At 34.0% G+C, this 24031-nt stretch overlaps 1 protein-coding gene across 12 annotated transcripts in view; it reads left to right on the top strand.

The window, feature by feature from the left end:
- The window catches only part of DLG1 (discs large MAGUK scaffold protein 1), a 259668-nt gene that overhangs the window by 122995 nt on the left and 112642 nt on the right, over positions 1 to 24031 (top strand). For 7 of the 12 annotated variants that reach the window (XM_021692592.1, XM_021692591.1, XM_021692589.1 and 4 more), the window contains 2 exons: positions 11889 to 11987; positions 22706 to 22759. In XM_021692592.1, the coding sequence (XP_021548267.1) occupies positions 11889 to 11987; positions 22706 to 22759 (153 nt within the window). The remainder of the gene's footprint in view (positions 1 to 11888; positions 11988 to 22705; positions 22760 to 24031) is intronic. The other 5 variants (XM_044919872.1, XM_021692594.1, XM_021692593.1 and 2 more) reach the window with 1 other exon arrangement.

Raw genomic sequence — 24031 nt, 5'->3', positions numbered from 1 at the left:
CTTGATGTTCCCTTTATCTTGGACCATTCTTTCCCCTAGATATTCTCATGGTTCATTCCCTCACTGTCTTTAGATATCATCTTATCTGTGCCTTTTCACAGGGCCTGCCAAGATTCTTATCTAAGGTTGCAGGTACTCTTTCACTCCAAACATTACTCTGTCTTCTTACCTTTAAAAATTGTTTCCTTATAGCATTCAATACTATCTGATTCTTTATTATTGTAAATTTTTTTATCTATCTGAATTTCTTCCTTAGACCTTCTATGAAACATATATCACACTTTATCTAGTGTTATTCTGATCCTCTAGCTGATGATTCTCTTCCTGTTTAACCCTCTGGGAAGAGATAACTCATGAGGAGGTGAGACAGAGAGAGAAAAGAGAAACCAATTTCCCTGTACTTAAGATGACTGTGTAACTCATCGACCAAACTGGAGTACTTTTGATGGAAAGAGAAAACTATTAATAATTAAAGTGGGACAACACCAGGCAAACAGAGGCATATGGTACATCATTTATAGCCATTTATCTGCTGCTTTTTCCCACCAGGCAGCAGGTCTAAATAGTCACACCAAGACATCTCCACTTCGGACCATTCTGATTTGGCCTAACCTTCCTCTATACATGTTTCATACATTTAGACTCATGCCTAATGATAGTTGTATTTTGAAGTGTTAGATCAAATTTATGTATTTTTCTTCATCTCTAAGGAATGAAGTTGGTTATATTCAGCAATATAATGCCTTTGTATTAAACTAGAATATATAGAAAGTAGGTAGACAGTCCTCTTAAACTACTTTGGAAATGCTGACTCTGATAGGATAGTTTCTAGGTGAATAGTTAGAAATAGTCTCCTTTGGATATTGACTAACCAAGAAATCAAGGTTAGGATAAAAGCTCTTTTATACTGGTTGTGAGATGCTGCCTGTTGGCAAAGTTTAATTGCCCACTCAAAAGGCCACTAAAGCTAAATGGTAAGATTGATACCATGAATAGATTTTAAAATTAATTGTTCCCTTTTCACCTGAAGAATATTGTGGAATTTCTTACAGGGAACCTGTATGTTCCACTAAAAATTTGTTCAAACGATGTTTAAGACCCAGTTATTTGTACAGTAGGACACTTTAGAAAAGTGTAGAGATGAAGATTAAACAAAAAATAATTGTTTACAGTGGTTATATAAGCCTTTTAAAAATACCAATTTGACCATACAGTCCAGCAATTGCACTCCTTGGTATTTACCCAGATGTGTTAAAAACCTATGTCCACATGAAAACCTGCACACATGTTTATAGCACCTTTATTTATGATTGCCAGAGCTTGCAAGCAACCAAAATGTGATAAACAAACTCTGGTACATCCAGACAAAGGAATTTATTTATCACTAAAAAGAAATGAAAAGACATGGAGGAACCTTAAATGCATATTACTGAGTGAAAGAAGCCAATCTGAAAAGGCTACATACCCTATCCTTCCAACTATATATGACATTCTGGGAAAGGCAAAACTATGGAGACAGTACAAAGATCAGTGGTTGCCAAGGGTTAGGGAAGAATGATGATGAATAGGTAGAGCACAGAGGACTTTTAGAACAGTGATACTATTCTGTATGATACTATATTGGTAGGTAAATGTCATTATAAATTTGTTACGACCCATAGAATGTCCAAGAGTGAACCCTGAACTTTGGATAATAGTGATGTGTCAGTGTAGGTTTGTCATTTGTACAAATGTTACCACTCTGGTGGTAAATGTTGATAATGGGAAGGCTATGCATGTGTGTGGGCATAGGCTCTATGGGAACTCTGCTCGATTTTGCTTTGAACCTAAAAACTGCTTTAAAAAATAAAGCCTATTAAATTAATATCTTAATGGAGATTAGACTGGCTATAGCTTAAAGAACTAAATAAAGAACTAAATTAATGAAATTTCTTTATATAAGCTCTTTATAAATAGGAAATGTGTTGTATTCATATTTGTAACTTCTGTATAGTGTCATGATTGTTAGATGGCCCTTTTGTCAAGGACAGATAGGTAGAAAGAAATTTCACAAGCTGCAGCTTACATATTTTTAATATATTCAAACAAATTTTAAGGTTAACCTTTAAAATAATGTGTTAATAACAGTGCTGAAAATTATCTACTTCTCATGGGGTCAGGATAAGATATTCAGCCTTTGCAACATTTTTGCCTGTATTTTCAAGCAGTGTTTGTTTTCATGAGATTTGTACTTCATACCTCTTATCACAACTATAATCAATTTATTTCAGGTAATCAGTTGGTAATGATTTGTTTAATATTAGCTGCTGAACCATAAGCGTCACAAGAGCTGATAGTACAAGATGTGTATTTTCTTGTATCCCTCCAGAGCCTAGCATGGTGAATGCAGTTGATAAATATTTGTTGAACTAATAAACAAATGTTATATACTTGTTTATTTTCATTTAATCTGATGCTGGCTATAAGGAAGTTTGGAGCTTCTGAATATGGTTTGGCCACTGTAAATTTCCCAAGCCATTTTTATATAGAACTATGGCTTAAAATTTTGCAAAAAAATTTTTTTAATTAAAAAAAGTCTACAAGATTTTGTAAAATCATGTATATTTCCAAAGTAATCCAAATTACTTTGGATTACTTATACATGTGAAGTATATGAAGTATTCTTATACATATGAAGAATTTAAATTCTTATCGTTAAAATTTGACTTAGATTCATTTTCTTTAAAGATTTTTTTCTGTTATTCTTTGTACTTCCTGGCACTCTAATGTAGATTACATTTCAGTCCTCCATTTTTATATCAAAATTTAAAATTTATAAAGGTAAATATAGTTGTTCAGACCATGTGGAGAACAGTAGCCTACAATTATCACCTTATTTAACAAACTTTAAATAAACCAACTGATGTAATAATTTTACAGGCATATGCAAATCAATCAAAAAAGACTGGACCTATTTTGTGCAAGTATAAACCAACTGGCAATGACATCTGGAGGTAGTGGAATTTTAGGAAAGCCTAAACACAACTTCTTCTGCCTCTAGATAAATGTGTTTAAAAGATTTTTCTCCCTTACCTCTTAAAAGGAGTCCTGCCTATTAATTCTTTATCCTTTAGTAAACCCCAATTTAATCCTATTTCTGAACAATATTTTTTAGTTTTTGTGAGATCTAAACTGTGGCTGTTGATTTCAGGCAGCTATGGAGTGTGAAGCAGTTACTGTTATGACAGAATAGGACCAATTGATTGCCTTACAGATTTTTTGTTGGTCCTGAGAGAAATAACTAGAGATTATAATCTGAGATTTGGATCAAAACAGACCGTAGGCTCATTTTTCTGTATTTAACTCTGACTGATCTTGGTAAAACCTCCTAATGTATCAAAGTGTTATAAATTTGAAAAAGAAATCAGTTTGAAAGTATTTTGAAAGCTAGAGGTAAAATAAACAAGATGCATACCAATCTTAGGAATTAATTGCTTCATCTATACTAAATACCATAAGCAGGATTTTGGAGGGGGGTAGGAATGAGAAGCAGAGGAAAAATCATGTCATTTTAATCACTCCCAGACTGAAAGGCTACATACAGTATAGAGCCTAAATTCTTTCAGTTATTAAGAACACTGTTTTATTACATAGGCCTTTTTTGTAAAAATATTTTAAAGAACTATAGATGAGACTTGAAATTTCCATATGTATTATTTGCTTTTTTATTCTCACTTCCATGATCTTATGGGAGGAGTTGCATATTTTTATTATCATAGATAAAGCACTGCAAGACATTAAAGCAATTGTAGTTAATACAAACTAGCCTGAGTATCTTAAAGTCATTTTCTATTTTCTTCACCAATCTTATCAGCCTTTTTTTCTTTTTTAAATCACCAAAGTGAGAGTCAGCACAAATCCAGCCTGCCACTTGTTTTTGTAAATAAAGTTTTATTGGAACACAGCCGTCTCTATTTGTATATTGCTTATAGCTATTTTCAAGCTTCTACAGCACAAAGTTGGGTAGTTACAATACAGAAACATGGCCCATAAAGTCTAAAATACGTATTATCTGGCCCTTTTTAGAAAATGTTTGCCAATCCTTGAGCTAAGGATTGAAAAAGTATTCTTTTTCTTTTTTTGGGGTATTATATATTGTCTTTGTAGTAAAATATGATAGTAACAATAAGAATTAAAATAACTCATTTTGAAGTATTTTAAAAAGACAGTGTAGCGTACTGGTTGAGCAAACTGTCTTTAGAGGATGGTGGCCTGAGTTTAAATCTCTTCTGCCATTTACTATCTGTGGCACTTTAGACAAATACACCTAAATTCTCTGAGTCTCTTTCCTCCACCTGCAGAAAATAGGGATGCAAGTGTTATCCACATCAAGATCTAGTGAGAATTAAATGAGACAGTACAAGCAAAGGCCTAATAATACCTGATAATCATCATTACCAGCTTCATCACCACCATTATCAAAATACTCTGTTTTTTTAAAAATAAGGAATCTAGAGGTAGGAGAAGCAATCTAATCATAGAATGATAAAGAATTATGTTTTAGCCAGAGGATTGGTAACCTTGACAGGGTCCAGCCAGGAAAACAGGAGCCACAGCAGTTATTTTAACAGAATGTAATTGGGGGGGGGGGGGGGGGGGGGGAGGGCTTAAACAAGAATTGGAGAACTGAAAAGGAAAAGTGAGAATACCAAAGTAAAACAGATAGTAACCACAGGAAGCAGCTGCCACATGTGGTAGGGACCTAGGGACAGGTTGAAATTAGTAGAACCTAGAAGTTTGGAAGATGGGCACCACAGTTTTTAAATATAAGCTGTCAGTGAGAAGTACTTCCTAATACAGTTTTAAAAAGAGAAGAGGGGGCACCTGGCTGGCTCAGTTGGAAGAGCATGCCTCTCTTGATGTTGGGTGGTGAGTTTGAGCCCCACGTTGGTTGTAGAGATTACTTAAAGTCTTAAAAAAAAAAAAAAATCTATTGAGCAAATATACTTGAGCAAAACATGTTTATTTTCAAATAGGACATTATTAGGCAGTTAGCTATTGCTAGATAGAGAAAAACATGAAACTGGTAATTTTTTGGCATTTTTATATTTTTGAGACTTCTGTCCTAAGTTCATCAAATGATAGAACATTTTGAACACCTTCTGATTGGTAGTGGCTACCCATGCACAAAGAAAAATCTTTTAGTAATATCTGCTATGTGTATTTGATATTTGAATAAAGTCATGAAAGAAGTAATGGAATTGAGCCATGTGGGTACCTGGGGCAAAAGCATTCTAGGCAGAGAACTAGTAAATAAAAGACTGAGACCAGAACATGTTTAGGATATTTGGAGAACAGCAGGGAGGTCAGTATGGCTGAAACAGTAAGTGGTAGAAGAAAGTCAACAGGGGATGGAATCATTAGGGACTTCTAGAAGAATGAAATAGAATAGGGTAAATGCATGATTACTAGGACGCATTGAGAGCCCATTTTACATTAGTAATCATGAAGTCCTTGGCTGTGCAGGTTTCTCTAACCATATTCTGGTTTAAAAATCAGGTTAAAGTATATTGCAGTACGTAGTTTCACACCTACTTGTTAATTATGTAACCATATCTTTAAATCCAAGTTTAAGGTCTTTTTACTTTAAATTGTTAGTGGTTGTTGACTTATCCTTCTACCAGTACAAAGTGATGAACTGAATGCTGATAGAATACCATCTTTTCATAATAAAAAGATGATAAACTTTAACTCAGTATCATGAATCTTGCAAGCAGAAATAGATTCATGAACTAGGTGATCTGTGTGAAGTAACAAATTTGTACCCATGTTTCTGTAATAGGATTATTAATCACTAGATCTATTTTCTGATCTCCGCTTTGTTATTTTAAAATCAAAACTTTGTAATTTAATACCATTAGTGATTTGTTTTAAAATGTACCTGGTTTATTGATGTTTGCTTCTGAGATAATTATGACGTGGATGTCACATGCAGCTTGTTCAAATAACATTTTTCCCCCTGCACCAGTTTATATTGAAGCTGTTTACAGTAACTGTGGCCCAAAAAAATTCATCTGAATCAAATAAAGAGTCAGACTTAAATAATGAAAAATACCTTTATTCTAAAGATACTAGACTCCTGTTGTACAGTGATTCCCAAGCAGAGTTTTGATAAATCTGTGCTGTATTTTATTCTTCTGTAAACATGCAAAAGGCTTGCTGGGTTTTCTGTTTTCTGCCCCCTTCTTAGATAGCTTCTTTGACATTTGATCAGAGAAGCATATCTCATTACAGCATAGTAGATCTTTAAACAAAGGAACTTGGATTAAGAATATTAACTGTGCCATACAAAAACAAAATAAGGTACTTACTGACCAGCAGTGGCACAAGAGTAATTACTTTTCCTTGTTATCTAAAGATTTGCTAATTCACATACTTCATTTTCCCTAAATGTGGTATACATTTATTTAGACCTTATTGAATCTTTGTGTATATTCTAAGCTCAGTTTACCTCATTCATATAACATGTGATGTAAGATATAAACAATTATAAATTATCCTGTAGTATGGTTTCAGTTATCTTTTCTTCAGTTTCATCTTATGCTATGAAAATTATTTTAATAAATAATTTAATGAGACAACATTTTAAAATGTATTGAGATAGCCTTGCAAATCTTTTTATACTTAAATCTATGGTGTAAAAGTCATTTTTAATAGCTATTGTGGGTGTTATTCTTAATAGTTCTTCCTAACTCCCAATTTCCCATTAGTCACCAGATAACATTAGTTGTACATTAAAAATCTATCTTGATTTGACTACTCATGTCCATTTTCACCAAGCCACTGATGACCTCTCAGGAATCTGGATTATTACAGCAGCCTAATTGTCCTTTCTGACTCTTCCTGTATCAGTCAGTATTCATATGCATACATAAGAAACACTTGAGCTATTTTAAGCAGAATGCAATTTAATAAATGTGGGCTCACTCAGTATACATTCCTGAACGTATACTGAACTGGTTGCTACGGCTCGATTGATGATCAGCTGTGGCTAGGAAATTGTGTGTGTTGATATGTTACTGGTTTTTGAAGAGTTTTTCAGCAGTATTTACCTTCTTAAGGAAGGGGCCAGGGGCATTTATTGTTGCATGAATGGCAATGAAAGAGGGCGGTGCATAGTCATAAATGTTGATGTACAGTACACATTATGCACGTGGCTGTACCTAATAAGGCTTCAGACCACTTTAATGAAAATCTGTTACATTTTAAAAGCTGATTTCATAATTTTAAGATCTTACATTGAATTTAAAATGTAAAACTATGAAAAAATTTAATAAGAATCTCTAAAAATGATGCTAAAACATTTTCCCAAAAGCTGTCAATTTCATACTGCCATAGAAAAAGTACTTTTAAATTATGTACAATCCAATTATTGTACAGGAATTTACAATTTTATGCAGTGTTCTTTGAGACACTGTTAATATTATAGCCTCTGTTGTCATGGAAACAAGTCTCTAAAGGCAGCCTCAGAGGCTAATGATTCCATGGTGTTGCTATGGATAGAAACAACTGAGACTGTTGTTAGTCACATGGTCATGATTTAAAAAGAAAACTCTTTGGAGCTGATCTTATTGAGTGATACAAATGGAGCAGGAAAAGGATGATGGTATAATAGTTACCACTGTCTAATGAAATATATATGTAAGATTTTTCAGGTTTAAAATGCTTATGCTGAATTTCCCCTTTTCTTTAATAACCCAAATATAATGGTTACTGTATTTTGCTACCTCATTGTTTACATTAGAATCTAAAGCGTGACATTTTCCAATTTAGAATCTTCTACAACTCCCCAGAATTTTACCCTGCTCTAAATCCTGCGCTTAAGCTATCCTCTTACCTTTTTATTTTACTCTATTATCAGATCTAACATCTATGCTGTTCCGCATCACTCAGCCTTCCTTTGATTACTATTATTTGTTTAGGGCTATATTTTTGTTTCAGATGAACTAAATGAATTACTTTGTTGTTCTATAATTCTTTGTTACCTGAATTGATTATCAGATGTGGCTAGGAAATTGTATGTATTGATACATTACTTGTTTTTGAAGACTTTCTCAAAAGGATTTGCCTTTCTTAAGAAACTGGCAGAAGCATATGTTCTTTTTCAAAGTACTTGTTCACTGCCCTATAGAGTGGGGTGGATTAAGATGGTGTAAGTTGTTTTAGGATTTTTTAAAAATGGTATTCAGATCCTTATCTAACGGAGGTAGATTTTAGAAGAGGCTTAGAGCCAAGGTTACAGTGATGTTTAAATGTAATATTAAAGGATTTATAGTTTATCATAAAGGGTTTTGGAGAGCAGCTGCCTAGTGGAGGTCATTTTTGTGCTTGACCTTGAAATTTGACATAAGCATTTAGCTCTGTCTTATTTTTATGTTAAAGTAGATTATTGATCAGCTAATATCTGACCCTATTTAAGAGGCATAAGGAAACTTTAGAGGTGATAGATATGTTACCTTAATTGTGGTGATGGTTTCACAGGTTCATGCATATGTTCCAAACTCACGAAGTTGTTTACATTAAATAGGTAAAGTTTTTTATATATCAGTTATACCTCAATAAAGCTGTTAAAAAAATGAAGTTATTTAAAAATAATGATAAACTTTGTGGGGCGCCTGGGTGGCTCAGTCGTTAAGCGTCTGCCTTCGGCTCAGGTCATGGTCCCAGGGTCCTGGGATCGAGCCCCGCATCGGGCTCCCTGCTCCGCGGGAAGCCTGCTTCTCCCTCTCCCGCTCCCCCTGCTTGTTTCCTCTCTCGCTGTGTCTCTCTGTCAAATAAATAAATAAAATCTTAAAAAAAAAAAAAAATGATAAACTTTGACTTTTTTTCTTTGATACTTTGGATGACTGCAGCAGTTATTTTGTAGTATCAGTCCATTTGGGTTTGTCTGATGTTTGGTGGTTGGGTTTAAGTTATGCATCTTCGACTGGAATTTCTCAGAAGTGATAGGTTCTTATTATATCCTATCAGGTAGCATGATTTTGATTTGTCCTATCCTTGGTAATGTTAACTTTGATTAAGATAGTATCTGCTAGATTTCTTCACTGTAATTAAATGTTTTTAAGACCCACTTGAGTGGGTCCATGTGTCCTATTTAAACTTTCATCTACTGGAATGAAATGGAAGGTTCATTCAGCAGCAGTGGAATTTTTACATCCATTGATGTTTTTTTGAATGTATTATTTCTATGATGGTTGCCAAGTGATGATTTTATAATTCCAGAATTTCTTCTACATCTTTTAGTTGGCATTCTACTATAAGGAAATGCTTTCTCTTCTTTTCATTTGTTTTTATAATTATTAAATCAATATGGACTCTTGGAATCCTGTTTTTATTCAGTGTATGCCATTGTTATCTTTATTTTGAATCTCAAATCCTGTTTTTATTTCAGTGTATGCCATTTTATCTTTATTTTGACTGATGAAAACCCTTCAAGCTAACTCCTGTGTCTTTTGTTATATCACTTGAAAACATAATGTTTTCAGTATACATCCGTGTTATACCATGTGTCAGAATTTCATACCTCTTTATGGCCGAATACTATTCATTATATGTATATATGTATATATACATATATATATACATACACACACCACATTTTGTTTATCCATTTGTCTGTTGATGGGACACTTGAATTGTTTACACCGTTTTGGCTGTTGTGAATAATGCATCCTGAACGTTGTGATGTAAAGTATGCAAGTCCCTGTTTTCAGTTCTTTTGAGTATGTATACTTAGAAGTAGAATTGCTGGGTCATATGGTTACTATGGTTAGCTTTTTTGAAGAACCATCAAACTGTTTTCCACAGCAGCTTACACCATTTTCCATCCCTACCAACAGTTTTTGGGGATTTCAGTTTCTGCACATCCTCGCCAACACTTGTATATTTCTGTTTTTGTTTTTCTTTTTTTTATTACAGCCTCCTAGTAGGTGTGAAGTGATATATTGTTATAGCTTTGATTTGCATTTCTCTAATGAATAATAATTTGTTGAGTATCTTTTCATGTGCTAATTGGCCATTTGTATATCTCCTTTTGGAGAAATGACCACTCAAGTCCTTTGCCCATTTTTTAATTGTCTTTTTGTTGTTGAGTTGTAAGAATTCTTTATATATTTTGGCTATTAAACCCTCATCAGATGTATAACTTGCAAACATTTACTCCCATTTTGTAGGTTGTCTTTGTACTTTCTTGATAATATCCTTTGGTGTACAAAATACTTTCATTCTGATGAAGTCCAGTTCATTTATTTTTGTCACTTTTACTTTTTTTTTTTTTTTAAGATTTTATTTATTTGACACAGAGAGAGAGAGGAATCACAAGTAGGCAGAGTGGCAGGCAGAGGGAGAGGGAGAAGCAGGCTTCCCGCTGAGCAAGGAGCCCAATGCGGGGCATGATCCCAGCACCCTGGGATCATGACCTGAGCCGAAGGCAGATGCTTAACTGACTAAGCCACCCAGGCGCCCCTCACTTATACTTTTGATATATTTAAGAATCCACTGTCAAATCCAGGGTCATGAAGATTTACCGCTATGTTTTCTGGTTTTATGAGTTCTAGTATTTATATTTCAGTTGTTGATTAATTTCTCATTAATTTTTGTATATGATGTGAGAGTGATATAACTTCATTTTTTTGCATGTGGATATCCAGTTGTCCCAGAACCATTGTTGAAGAGAATCCATACATTTTTGACAAATTTTGATTGACTGATTTGATAGACCAAGAAGGTCAACATTATAGTTTTATTTTGTATTTCTCTGTTAGGAAAAGCATAGCTTTGATTTCAGCAAATTTGTTCTTCCTGTTTTAAGTCTCTTTTAATGCACCTTGTCCTGTTACCAATTTGATTTTAATGTTTTTCTTATACACTAGAATATGTTACTGGTATAATAAATGTTTATGAATACAGTTTACAAGGATTAGGACAAGTTACGAAACACCTCTTGTTTTACATTTACATCTTTGTAAAATTAACTGAATCAAGCCAGATAGAGTAATTGAGTGTAAATATCAAAGCCTCTTAGTTTATGTCACTAGAGTTCTTTTTTTAATTTTTTTCCAGAATATGTCTGGCACATAATAGTTATTCAAAGAATGTTAGTTGAATTAATGATTTTAAAGGCAATTGTTTTAAAAGATTTATTTATTTATTTGAGAGACAGAGTGAGGGCACAGGGGGAGGGGGACAAAGGGAGAGGGAGGGAGAAACTTAAGTAGGCTCCATGCTGAGCGCTGGGCTTGATCCCACAACACTGAGATCACCACCTGAGCCAAAACCAAGCGTCGGCGCTTAACTGATTGCGCCACCCAGATGCCCCTTTAAAGGCAACTTTAAGGCAGGTTATTACAGTTCTTGATAGTAGAGGTCAATAGCATAGATTTTAAGAAGTGATACAGATTCAATTTTTAAGTCCTTTGAATCTTTTGTGAATTTCTAAGCCCCAGTTGCCTGCCTGATGGGCTAATAAAATTGCTTTTGACTCCTGGAATGCAAGGAGGAAAGTAGTCAAATAATATTCTGAATGCTGGAAAAATACTTTGTAGTCTTTGAAGTGAGTGTTTTGTCTCCTAGAGGAGGAAAATTCTAAGTCATTGTCTTTTATTATTTTCATTGAAACTTCTAAAAAGTAGTCACTCATTTTAATTACAGTTATTAAAATTATTAGTGGTGTAATGATTTCTAAAATAATTTCTGGAGAGCATTTCCTCATTTAAATTGAAGTAACATATTAATATTTTACCTGTTTCTCAGTTATTTCTGAAAACTATAATTTATGACAAAATTTTCTGTTACTTGTTTTTCTTTTATTTTGATATTTTTCCTGATCTTTTGTCGTTGATGATTTTTAGCCAACAGAAGCTGTACCTCCCTCTTCTCCCACTGTCCCTGTGATCCCTGTCCTGCCAGTCCCTGCTGAGAATACTGTCATCCTACCCACCATACCACAGGTTTTTATTAGTTTCTTTTTTCTTTATAAAAATTTCATTTGCTTTTAATGTTTCATTTGTATTCTTTTCAAACTGTTTTAATTATTTCCCTGTTAGACTTAGTAATTCACTTTGGACTTCAGCTGGTGTTTTTAGGGAATTAAATATTTGGGATTTAATATAAAACGGTTCAATATGTGCCATTTTTTTAGGTTAACTATGAAATAGGGCATATTCTAAACTTCATCATATTGAACCTCCTTAGACTTGTTATCATGTATTTTGTACTTATAAATCTGTTTGAACCAGTTTTTATTTGCTTTAGGAACTTTTATTTTCTAAAGATAATAAAAATCATTATCCTCATACAGGATGTGTCATTCAAATAACTTTTTCTTTCCCAATATATATTTATCTTCTTTGGAAATAATTTCTTTTTCTATCATTTGGTTAGATAACATGCACATTTATTAGTTAAAAAAGAGCCCGTACATGTAAAGTATATGGGAACTCTTCATGCTACCTCTGCAACTTTTCTGTAAATCTGAAATTATTCTAATAAAAGTTTATTTTTAAAAGGGTAATGTGTGCATATACACACACACAATGGAATATTACTCAGCCATCAAAAAGAACGAAATCTTGCCATTTGCAACAACGTGGTTGGAGCTAGTGTATTATGCTAAGCAAAATAAGTCAGAGAAAGACAAATACCATATGATTTCACTCAGATGTGGAATTTAAGAAACAAAACAGATGAACATATGGGGGTGGGAAAGAGAGGGAAACAAACCATAAGAGATTCTTAGAGAACAAACTTAAGGCTGGTGGGGGGGATGGGCTAGATGGGTAATGGGTATTAAGGACAGCACTTGTTATGATGAGCACTGGGTATTGTATGTAAGTGATGAATCACTGAATTTTACTCCTGAAACCAACATTGTACTGTATGTTAACTGACTAGAGTTTAAGTAAAAATTTGAAAATAAAAAGGTAACATGTGACAGTTAAAAAATAAAATGAAATGCTAGACAAATGTTAGAGAATCTGAACGTTTTTAGCTTCAGAGCTTCAGTAGTTCCAGGGGATGACTTATTAAGACATTAACTACCCTATCAACTAAGTCATCCAAAGTGAAAATAATGATAGTATTATTGCATATAATAACTTAGATCTCTGTTGTAAACAATCTCAATCTCATTTAAAGTATAAATAAATGCATCTTTAGCTATTTTTACTATTACTGATCTGTGCATAAAATCTAGATAAAAATTGTATGCTTATTGTGTAAGTTCCACTGGAATTAAAATGGGATATCAATTGTGATTACTTGTCTCAGTGCCCTTCCCCTCTCCTAAAAAATGAAAATCAATACAAAACAGGATTCTAGGGGAAATTACAGATACTACATTAAGACTTCAGTCTGTGTTATTATGTTACTACTCCTACATAATCTTTTACCCTTTATGAAAATCATTAAAAGTTAAATCATTGTAAATGATTGAATAGATAGTCCAGATGGATTTTTTCTCTGTGTTGGAGAAGAAATTGAATTTATAAATAAAATATAATTCTAAGTAAGCAGCCTATGTGTTATTGTAATATTGTAATAATATAACATCTCTTCGAGCATCTAGGATTTAGTAATACAGTATTTTTTTTAAAGTAGGGGATTTAGAAGTTTATTTTACTCTTGTCACTTCATCTTTTGATGTTAAAATAGTTTCCTAAAATCCTTTGAAATTTTTTAGTAGTTTCTGTTCTTATATTCCATAAGGAACCTGTCCTTTCCTGCTCAAAGACCTCTGACTTACTTATTCCAAGTGTCCCTAACAACATCACACTATATTTGGAAATTGTTGAGATACTACTTAGCCTTTTAGTTATAAATGATAGATCTTAGAGGCAGATTGATCAGGTTTGGAATTCCAGTCCTACCACTTTACCAGCTGTGTAATTCTGAGCAGTTTCCGCTTCTGTTTACTGATCTGTTAACACTGAAGATGATAGTAGTACTAGCTTTAGATGTTGTTGAAGGAATAATAATGGACGTGCAGCTGGCACATAATCTTGGCTGTTCATATTATTAGTGTTATCTCATATTTCTTTGAGACAGTAAACCAGGGAACAGATTAGAAAAACAAATGAGGATATGTACACAAGAGAAAGGCTTATTTATTCTACTTTGCCTCATTTTAAGTTTTAAATACACTATGAAAGTCCATGTAAGGTAGATTAATCATTTATGTTGTATAATGTGAAAAGCCTATAGGTGTGCCTCATTTTTCCGGAATCAGTTACGTGTGTTCCTGATTAATCAAGTATAATATGGACATTATAGAAATTAGTTATAAGTGATTAAAATGTCCTCAAATACATTTGGAAGCTATACTTAATCTATAACCCAATTTTAACATTTTAAATGGAAATGATTTTTCTTCTAAATATCTACTACTTTACATTTTAGATGCATCAGGATGTAATAGAAATAGAAGTAGAAGACGTAAGATTTGGAGTCTAGTCCTACCTTTGCAATTCAAACAAGTTAGTTAACCTCTACATTTTATACTCCCTTCATCTATTAAAATGGGGGATAATGCCTCCCTGACTACTTTAAGATGAGGTTGAGGATTAGGCAAGTTAGATAGAGAGACAGAAAGCCTAATTATAGACTGTGTGTGTGTGTGTGTGTGTGTATAGTCTAATTGTAGAAGTTTTATACTTTTCAGAGTACATTTATATTGATCTTTTAAATTTTTGAAAGCTTTCCACAGTAGGAATTATTATGCTTTTTCACAGCGGTACAGAAAAAGGCATAATGAATGGCTGCTTGAAGTTGCATGAAGAGCACAGATTTTATCGTGAGACCTGACTACCACTTCCTAGCCTCATCCTTTTCTGGCTGTGTGATAGTGGAGAAATGACTTCAGCTTCTCATAGCCCCAGTTCTCCACACAGATACTGACCTATTAAATGTCTTTTTTCCACCCTAGAGTAAATACTCTGCTTTAAAACCAGATGCTTTAGACTCTATTTCTACCAATTGTAGGGATCTGTCATGTAATTAAGATATTTTAAAAATGCTTTATAACTAATTTGTGTAAAATTCTTTGTACATACGTATGTGCTTTGGAGGGATTGGTGTTCATTCGATTTTTTATTATTGTTCCAATCATGTCATTAACTAAGATGAATATAACATTGTCCTTGTCCTCTAGGAACCTACTGTCCATGCAAGAGACAAGTTAACAATTCCCACATGACATGAGAGTAGTTACATAAGAGGTACAGCCAGTGTAGACCATTTTTATTGCTTTTGGACCATTCAAGTTTCACAAAACATCTGAGCATTTAATCTCAAATCATTTGATCATTAGTATAGTCTAAAGTATGACTTGATATATTTTCATTTTACTGGTAATCTTAAACAGAAGAGCATACTTCGAGTTCCCTTGATGAGCCTTTTTAACCACCCACTAATATCTGACTGCAGTGCCCTTATATTATTTGTATTTTGAGTTTGTTTTACATTTTCAAGTAATTTCAGACTTAAGAAAGTTTCAGTAATAGTGCAGTGAATTCCCATAGACCTTTGCCCAGATCCCCCAATTCTTAACATTTTTACCTACCGTATTTGCTTTTTCATTTCTCTTCCTATATAATTATATTACTTTTTATGAATCATTTCAAAAGTTTCCCTCATGTTGCTTTTACCTCCAAATACAAAGATTTTGTAACACTAAATATTTTTTCCTAAGAACAAAAATATTATCACAGTACATGAGCTACATCAGAAAATGAACAGTAACATAAGACTAGTATCAGATTAATCTGCAGACATTAATTATATTTTGCCAATTGCCCCAATAATGTTCTTTATAGGAAAAACAAAAATAGGTCCTTTGGCCAGTCCAAGATTTCACATTGCCTTCATGACACTTTAGTCTCCTGTAATCTGGAGTAGCCCCACTGCCTGTCTTTCATGAATGTGGCATTTTAGAAGAAAGCAAGCTAGTTATTTTGTAGAATATATTTCAATTTGCCTTTGATGCACTTGCATAATTAGAGGTCATATATTTTTTCCAATTTTTTTAGTTGTGGTAAAATACACATAATGTAAAAATTTACCATTTTACAACCATTTTTAAGTTTACATATCAGTGGTATTTTTTTTTTAAGATTTTCTTTATTTATTTGAGAGAGAGTGAGCAAGAGAGAGAAGACAAGCAGGGGAAGTGGCAGAAAGCAGAGGGAGAAGCAGGCTCCCCACCAAGCAGGGAGCCCGATGCAGGGCTCCATCCCAGGACCCCAGGATCATGACCTGAGCTGAAGGCAGACACTTAACCAATTGAGCCATCCAGGCGCCCCTACATATCAGTGATATTAAGTACATTCATACTGTTGTGCAACCATCACTGTCATCCATCTACAGAACTCTTTTCATCTTTCATATGTGAAAAACTCAGTGCAAACATTGTGCTCAGTGGTGAAAGACTGATAACATTTCCTTTAAGAATATGTAGAGGGCGCCTGGGTGGCTCAGATGGTTAAGCGTCTGCCTTCGGCTCAGGTTATGATCCCAGGGTCCTGGGATCGAGTCCCGCATTGGGCTCCCTGCTCCTTGGGAGCCTGCTTCTCTCTCTCTCTCTCTCTGTCTCTTATGAATAAATAAATAAAAAATCTTTAAAAAAAGAAGAATATGTAGAAAATAAAAAGTGATGTTAAAATTGCTACAGTAATACTAGCTTTTTTAATTGCCCTTGTATTTATCTTTACTGAGATCTTTATTTCTTCAAACACCTTGTGTTACTCTCTGGTGTCCTTTCAGCCTGCAAGACTCTATTTTTTTATTTTTTATTTTTTTAAAGATTTTATTTATTTGAGAGAGAGAGTGAGAGAGAGAAAGAGCACAAGAGGGGGGAGAGGGAGAAGCAGACTCCCTGCTGAGCAGGTAGCCCGATGCGGGACTCGATCCCGGGACTCCAGGATCATGACCTGAGCCGAAGGCAGTCGCTTAACCAACTGAGCCACCCAGGCGCCCTGCAAGACTCTCTTTAGCAAAGAATTTTTTTTCAGGGCAGCTGTACTGGTAATGAACCTCCCCATCCCCCACCCGCTTTTGTTTATCTGGGAATATCTTGATGCCTCCCTCACACTTGAGGAACAGTTTTGCCAGATACAGGATTCTTGGTTGACAGAGGGTTTTTTTTTTTTTCTTTTAGTGCTTTAAATATATTGGCCCACTGCCTTCTCACTTCCAGAGTTTCTCATGAAAAACCTGTTGATAATCTTATTGAAGATCCCTTGTATATAGTGAGTCACTTTTTTCTTGCTGCTCTCAAAATTCTGTGTCTTTGTCTCTCAACAGTTTGATTACAGTGTGTCCCAGTGTGACTCTCTTTGAGTTCATCCTGCCATGAGTTTGTTGAGCTTGGATGTTTGTATTCATGTGTTGTTGTTGTTTGTTGTTATCATCAAATTTGGGAATGTTTTGGTCATTATTTCTTCAGATATTTTCTCTGCTCCTTGATCTCTCCTCTTCTGGGACTCCCGTGATGTGTGTGTTGGTCTGCTTCATGGTGACCCAAGGTCCCTTATTGTCTGGTCATTTTCTTTAGTTCTTTTTCTGTCTTTTCTCAGACTTAATAATTTCCATTGTCCTTTCTTCAAGTTTGTTAATTCCTCTGCTTGCTCAAATCTGCCTTTGAATTGCTCTATTGAATTTTTCATTTCATTTATTGAACTTTTCTGCTCCAGAATTTCCTTTTGATTTTCTTCTAGGTTTTCTATCTTTTATAGATTTTTCTTTTATCTTTTATAATTTTCCCATTTTTTTCATTTTCTTTGTCCACCTTCTCTTTTAGTTCTTTGAACATCTTTAATACAGTTGTTTCAAAGTCTTTGTGTAGTAGAACTGGCACCAGCTTTTTTAAAGGCCGGCCCTTCCTTCCTCCCTCCCTCCCTCCCTTCCTCCCTTCCTCTTTTCCTTTGAATGGACCACACTTTACTGTTTCTTTGCATGCCTTTTGATTTCTTTGCTGAAAACTGGACGTTTGACTCTTATGATGCTGTAACTCTGGAAATCAGATTTTCCTCCCTTCCTAAGGTTTGCTGTTTTTTGTTTTTATTTTGTTGTTGTTGTTTGGGGATTTTTTTAATTGTTGTAGGTTATCTCTGTGCCAAGAATCAGTCTGCAGTATAAACTTAAGGTCTTCTTCCTCAGGTCTTTTTTTGGGGGCATGCACAGTAACATTCTAATTTCCCTTGTATATATGGCTGCCTTTGAATGTCCTAAGTTTCAGCGTCTGGCTCTCAAAAGGGGAGAAAAAGAAAAATGAAATGGTGGGAGGAGGTGTTGGCCCTTTAAATCCTCTGGAGTCCCTTCAGCCAGAGGGGGAGAGAGACTTGTATCAATTAGGGGCAGTTCAGTAATGGCCACTGCCTCTTTGTCTGCACCCCTGTGATCAGAAGCAGCAATTAGCAATCAGAGCACAGATCCCCTATATTTGGAGGATAGTTTTTGTTTGTTTGTTTGTTTGTTTGTTTTTGCCCCCCCCCCCCCCGCTTGTGCATTTTTTGCACCAGCTGCTCCAGGAACACTTGCCCAACTAGTTGTTACAGGGCAGAGGGGTGGGAGTTAGATAGCTGCTACTGTGCTAAGAGCTGAAGTTGACTGAATTAACCACAGTGTACCATCCAGTACTTCCCCTGGAAGTCACAGGCCTTCAGTAGACCACTCTGGAATTCAAGAGAATTCCAAAATAGTTACATAACATAGATTCTGCCAGTGCAGTCACTGTCTGGGTGACAAATTTGTGGTGCTTCCTATTCTGCCATCTTCCCAGAATCCATCCTATTTGTTTTTACATATACTGTAACTTACATTGATCCCCTGAGTGATAGCATTTAACTTTTAATGCAGGGTGTCTCAAATTAGAATCCAAGATGTGTTCTCTGGGGGTTGTGAGTTCTTCATATGAAAAACACTTGTTTATAATTTAGTAGGGGAGAAGGAGAAAGACATTAAATAACGTAATGAAACTTTGATAAATTGTAAAAGGAGAATACAATGCACAGCATTAAAGTGTTTTCTAAACTCCTAATTTTGACCTGTTTTTAAATAACTGGATTTTAGAATTACTTTAAGGGGTTTTTTTAATGTAATATTGCTTTCTGAAATTGTATAAGGATGCTGCAATGTGTTACAGTAGCACACGTGCTAATGTGAAACCCATTATTAATGAAATGGAATACTAAAAGTTGCATGGCAAAATTACGTTTGTTAAGTCTTGTATTGATACTTGGTCAGATTCTTTAGGGGTTTGCTAGTTCCTCTTTTTTAGAATATCCCTGTCCCTTTACTAACCCCTACCCCCACCTCTAATTGTATTGTAGGATTTCATTATTGTCCTAGTTGAAACACAGGCAATGGTATATTAGATTATAGTATACTAATATATACTGATAATAGGTTAACAGTAGGTTTCTATGGTTTACAGTAAATTTTCCTTTGTATTTTACTGTATCCTCACATAGTCCTCTTGGGTAAAGGCATGTGTTGTTATCTCTTTATAGATGGAGTAAATGAGTTAACACTTGTGACTTACCTATATAGTCAGAGTTACTAGATGGTAGAATGAGATAGAGACAGCACTAGAACCAAGTCTTTTAATAAGTATCACTTGAAGCAAGGTGCAGGGGAAGGGGTTTCTTCATTTGAAACAACTTTCAAGTAGATTCTTCTCAAGTCTTGTTGTTTGATTAACTCCTAAGTAAAGCTGATAATTTCATGTCACCTGTTCTGCTACCCACTGGCCGGGTTACAGATCCCAAGGTCTTAAACTAGCCAGATTTGCTACCATTTCTGATTTTAGCGCTCTTTACCTCAGCTATTTTAAAGTATGTGCTTTTGGGGTGCCTGGGTGGCTCAGTCGTTAAGCATCTGCCTTCAGCTCAGGTCATGATCCCAGGGTATTGGGATCAAGCCCTGCCTCGGGCTCCCTGCTCAGTGGGAAGCCTGCTTCTCCCTCTCCCACTCCCCCTGCTTGTGTTCCCTCTGGTTCTCTCTCTGTGTCAAATAAATAAACTTAAAAAAAAAATAAGGTATGTGCTTTCTGTGACCAAATTTTTCTGCATTTCTTCCTTTAGAAGTACCCTGTTCTTTAGCTCTGTTGCTAGGATATTGTGTCGTTCTGAATTGTGTATCGTACCCTCCCAACCCATTCAAATTGTCCTACCCATTTGTTTCCATTCCTACCTCCTCCAAATTGGAGAGCTAGGGAGTATTACTATTTTGTTAGATACGATTTCTGTATTTTGTAACACAAGAATTTAGAAAATCTCAAGTTACTAAGTAAAAATATAGTTTATTCCAAGTTAAATGTTTTATTTCTATACCTGCTAACACAGTCTTAAATATTTTTATCTTTATTTTAGGCAGCTAAACTGGAGGCAGTCAGGTCATGCCGCTTGAGCTTCCTTTATATAGGCTCTTACTTGAGACCATCTTTTTTGATCTTTCTTTCTAAAATAGCTAGGTTTTCTTATCCTGACATTACTTTTGGTTGAAATTCTTGCTTAATCCTCAATGTGAACACTCTTGTTTTTTGTCCAATTTCATGTTCTTTATTACCATCATTTCCCTTCAAGTATAATCATTCACTCATGTTAATTCTAAAGATACATCTAAAAATAACTTATTGTGCATATATTATTATGTCCTTTAAGTCAAAGAACAAATTATTACAAATTATTTCACTAGTCTGTATTTTTTTATTCTGAACTGAACTTCAAAATTGAAATCAACTTTATGGTGTGAATGCTAATATCTTAATAGCAACTCTAACCTATAGTATTTACAACTGCCTTAGTTATTAACCTCCTACAAACTGAGCAGTTGACTCTATAATTTTTTTGCTTTACTTTTTATTAAAAAATGTTAATTGGAATAGCAGAATTATTAGTGTTTATAAACATACCTTCCTTATATGTAGAGGGAATAGTACAGTGAACTCTCACGTATACTCATCACCGAACTACAACAATCATTAACCCATGTGCTCTCATATGATCGATAATCCCTCCTATTCCTGACCTCTCATTGTCATTATTTTATTTTGAAGTAAATTTAATACTTTATATCATTTTGTTTGTATATATTTCAATATCAAATAGACTTTTTATATGACTAGAATCAAAAGATAACTTCTGTACAATGATGATGATACAAAACAACTTTTTTCACTGTATGTTTGGTAATAAATGGGCAGAGGGAACCAAAAGGTTTTGTTGCCATAATTTTTGAAGAACGTAACTTCTTTTGTAACTTTTAAGTACCCTTTTCTTTCTTGCCATCCTCTGTAATTGCTTAAACAAAATACAGTGAAGTTGTGCCGTTAATTTTTTCGATGAAGTATTACCAATTTTAGTGATCTCTATAGGTAATTGGATAATTTCAGATATTCATAAAATCTCAAATGTCTGTAAGTTGACTAGTTTATTTAAATAACAATCATACAGATAGTATTTGTATCATGTTGATTCATGAATTTAAATAAAAAATTTTAAAAAACAAATAGTATTTGTATTTATTAGGTTTGGTTTTTCACTAAATCATTTGAAGATAGATTATTACATTCAAAGGTAGGACCTGCATATAAAATAGTTAATGTCATGTTTATATATAATAAAGTATTCTCATTTTTAACCTGCTACTTGATGTAGCCTAAATGCATATTATATAATTATTTAACCATGCAGCTGTGTTGTCTTTATAAGCATTTTATCATATCATCCAGATCTAGTACTTTACTAAAAATAGTGTAAAACATTTGAACCTTTTAGAAAAGTCCATACACTTGGAAGAAAATGGCTGGCTATTTTGTGTATGTTTCTTTCATACAGTTTTTGTTTAATTCTTTAGTTAATTGGAATAGCAGAATTATTAATGTTTATAAACATACCTCCTAAAATTTGTTTAAAGGATAATCGTTTTTTGGATTCTAAGAAAATGTCATTTGAAATGATACTTTTATACTCTTAAATATGCAGGAGAAAGATAATTTTGAAGGGGATTATGTCAGTTTTTTCTGGTATGTTTGTAATATGTTCTGATATGTTTTTCATTTCTTATTTATTGCATTTTACTCTTTAAATTTTATTTCATCTACATAATAATTACTTTCCAGCTTAACCAGAAAACCAAGCTTCTTTCAGTCCATACTTAATCAGACATATGTTATTCTGCTTGGGTTTTTTGTTGTTGTTTTCGTTTTAGTTTTTTTGACTGTTGTTATTCTGTGAGTTGTCTAGAATAACAGGTGGAAAGCAAAATTGCAACTGAAAATAGAATTGTTTTCTGGGTGATAATAGATTGGAATCTTCATGGTATCCTTGGGAATAGAAAAGCTAATGATTTCTGAGCAACTTTGGAAGAGTTCTTATACAAAGCATATTTGTGGATTTTTTAAGAAGGCTGGTAAACTTCTTTACAAATCTTAATTATGTCTGTTTTAGCAGAAATAATTTATTTCTCAAAAGCAAATTAAATTTAACTGTTTATACTTAATTCTTTTCATCTGGTGCGGGAAACTGGATTCATTGATTAACATATGGAAAGCTCATATAAAATAATTTAAGAAATAGCAAATCTTTCATTTGCTTCTAACATTTGTGAATATTGATACGGAATGTATAAATTGTCCTGTTAAGCTAACACATTTACAATTCTTTTCTTAAAGGCAAATCCTCCTCCAGTACTGGTCAACACAGATAGCTTGGAAACGTCAACTTATGTAAGTTCAATTTCCTCCACACATTTAAGTAATTCTGCTTTTCCTGTTCAGTTTTTGATGCATACACAAAGATCACAGCTTCATTTTCTTTAATACATTGTACTTATGATGTTCTTTCACTGATCTGTAATTGCTAAAGTACGTGAAGCAATACTGTCTCTTTTTGGTTGTTTTTTCCCCCCCATATTTATGTAAAGCAGAAATGTTGAAATAGAAATTTATGGTTTATTTTTAAATTAAAATTATTAATTTTCACTAAAGGCTATCGCTGACCAGTGGTCACTTACACAGTGCTATGTATTCAGTCATTTTAGAAATCTAGTTGAGTGACTAGATTTTTAGTACCCAGGTTTATATGTACTTTCAAATATTAAAATAGTTATAACTTAATACTAAATTGAGTAGTGCTTCTCTATAAACTTAACTTTGTTAAAAAGCCCTTAAAGATAAGCAGCCAGAACAGCAGAATCTAATCCAACATTTTTTACTCCAAAGGAAAATTTTTTTTTCAAATGATACATAATTTTATAGACCGTAAAAGTCCTTTTTCCCCCACTTTTGAAATGTAGTTGATTTCAGTGTGTATTTTAAAACATTGCCTGAACCAAGGTCATGAGGACCCTTAGGTTTTAACCTTCTAAGAGTTTTATAGTTTTAGCTCTTATACTTAGGTCTTTGATCCATTTTGAGTTAATTTTGTATGTTGTGGGAGGTAAGGGTCCAGCTTCATTCTTTTGCATGTGGGTACCAGTTGTCCTGTCCCATCACCATTTGTTGAAAAGACTATTCTTTCTACATTGAATGGTCTTAATATCTTGTAGCAAACCAGTTAGTTATAAATACATGGATTGGAGCACCTGGGTGGTTCAGTCAGTTAAGCATCCAACTTGATTTTGGCTCAGGTCATGATCTCAAGGTCATTAAGATAGAGCCCTGTGTGTCCCTGGTTTTCTGTGTGGAGCATACTTAAGATTCTCTCTCTGTACCTCCCCCCTGGCTGCTTGTATGCATACTCTCTCTGTCTCTCTAAAAAATAAAAATAAATACATGGGTTTATTCTGGATTCTTAATTCTCTACTAGTGATCTATATGTGTATCCAAATGCCAGTACCACAGAGTATTAATTACTGTAACTTTGTAATATTTGAAATCAGAAAGTATAAGTCCTGCAACTTTTTAAGTTTGTTTTGGCTATTCTGGGTTCTTTGTGTTTCTATATGAATTTTAGGATCAGCTTGTCAATTTCTGCATGCAACAAAAAGACAGCTAGGA

This window comes from Neomonachus schauinslandi, chromosome 1 (genome assembly GCF_002201575.2).
Source record: "Neomonachus schauinslandi chromosome 1, ASM220157v2, whole genome shotgun sequence".
NCBI lineage: Eukaryota > Metazoa > Chordata > Mammalia > Carnivora > Phocidae > Neomonachus > Neomonachus schauinslandi.
Note: the sequence above shows the minus strand (reverse complement) of the source record. Positions and strands in the feature narration are given on the sequence as shown.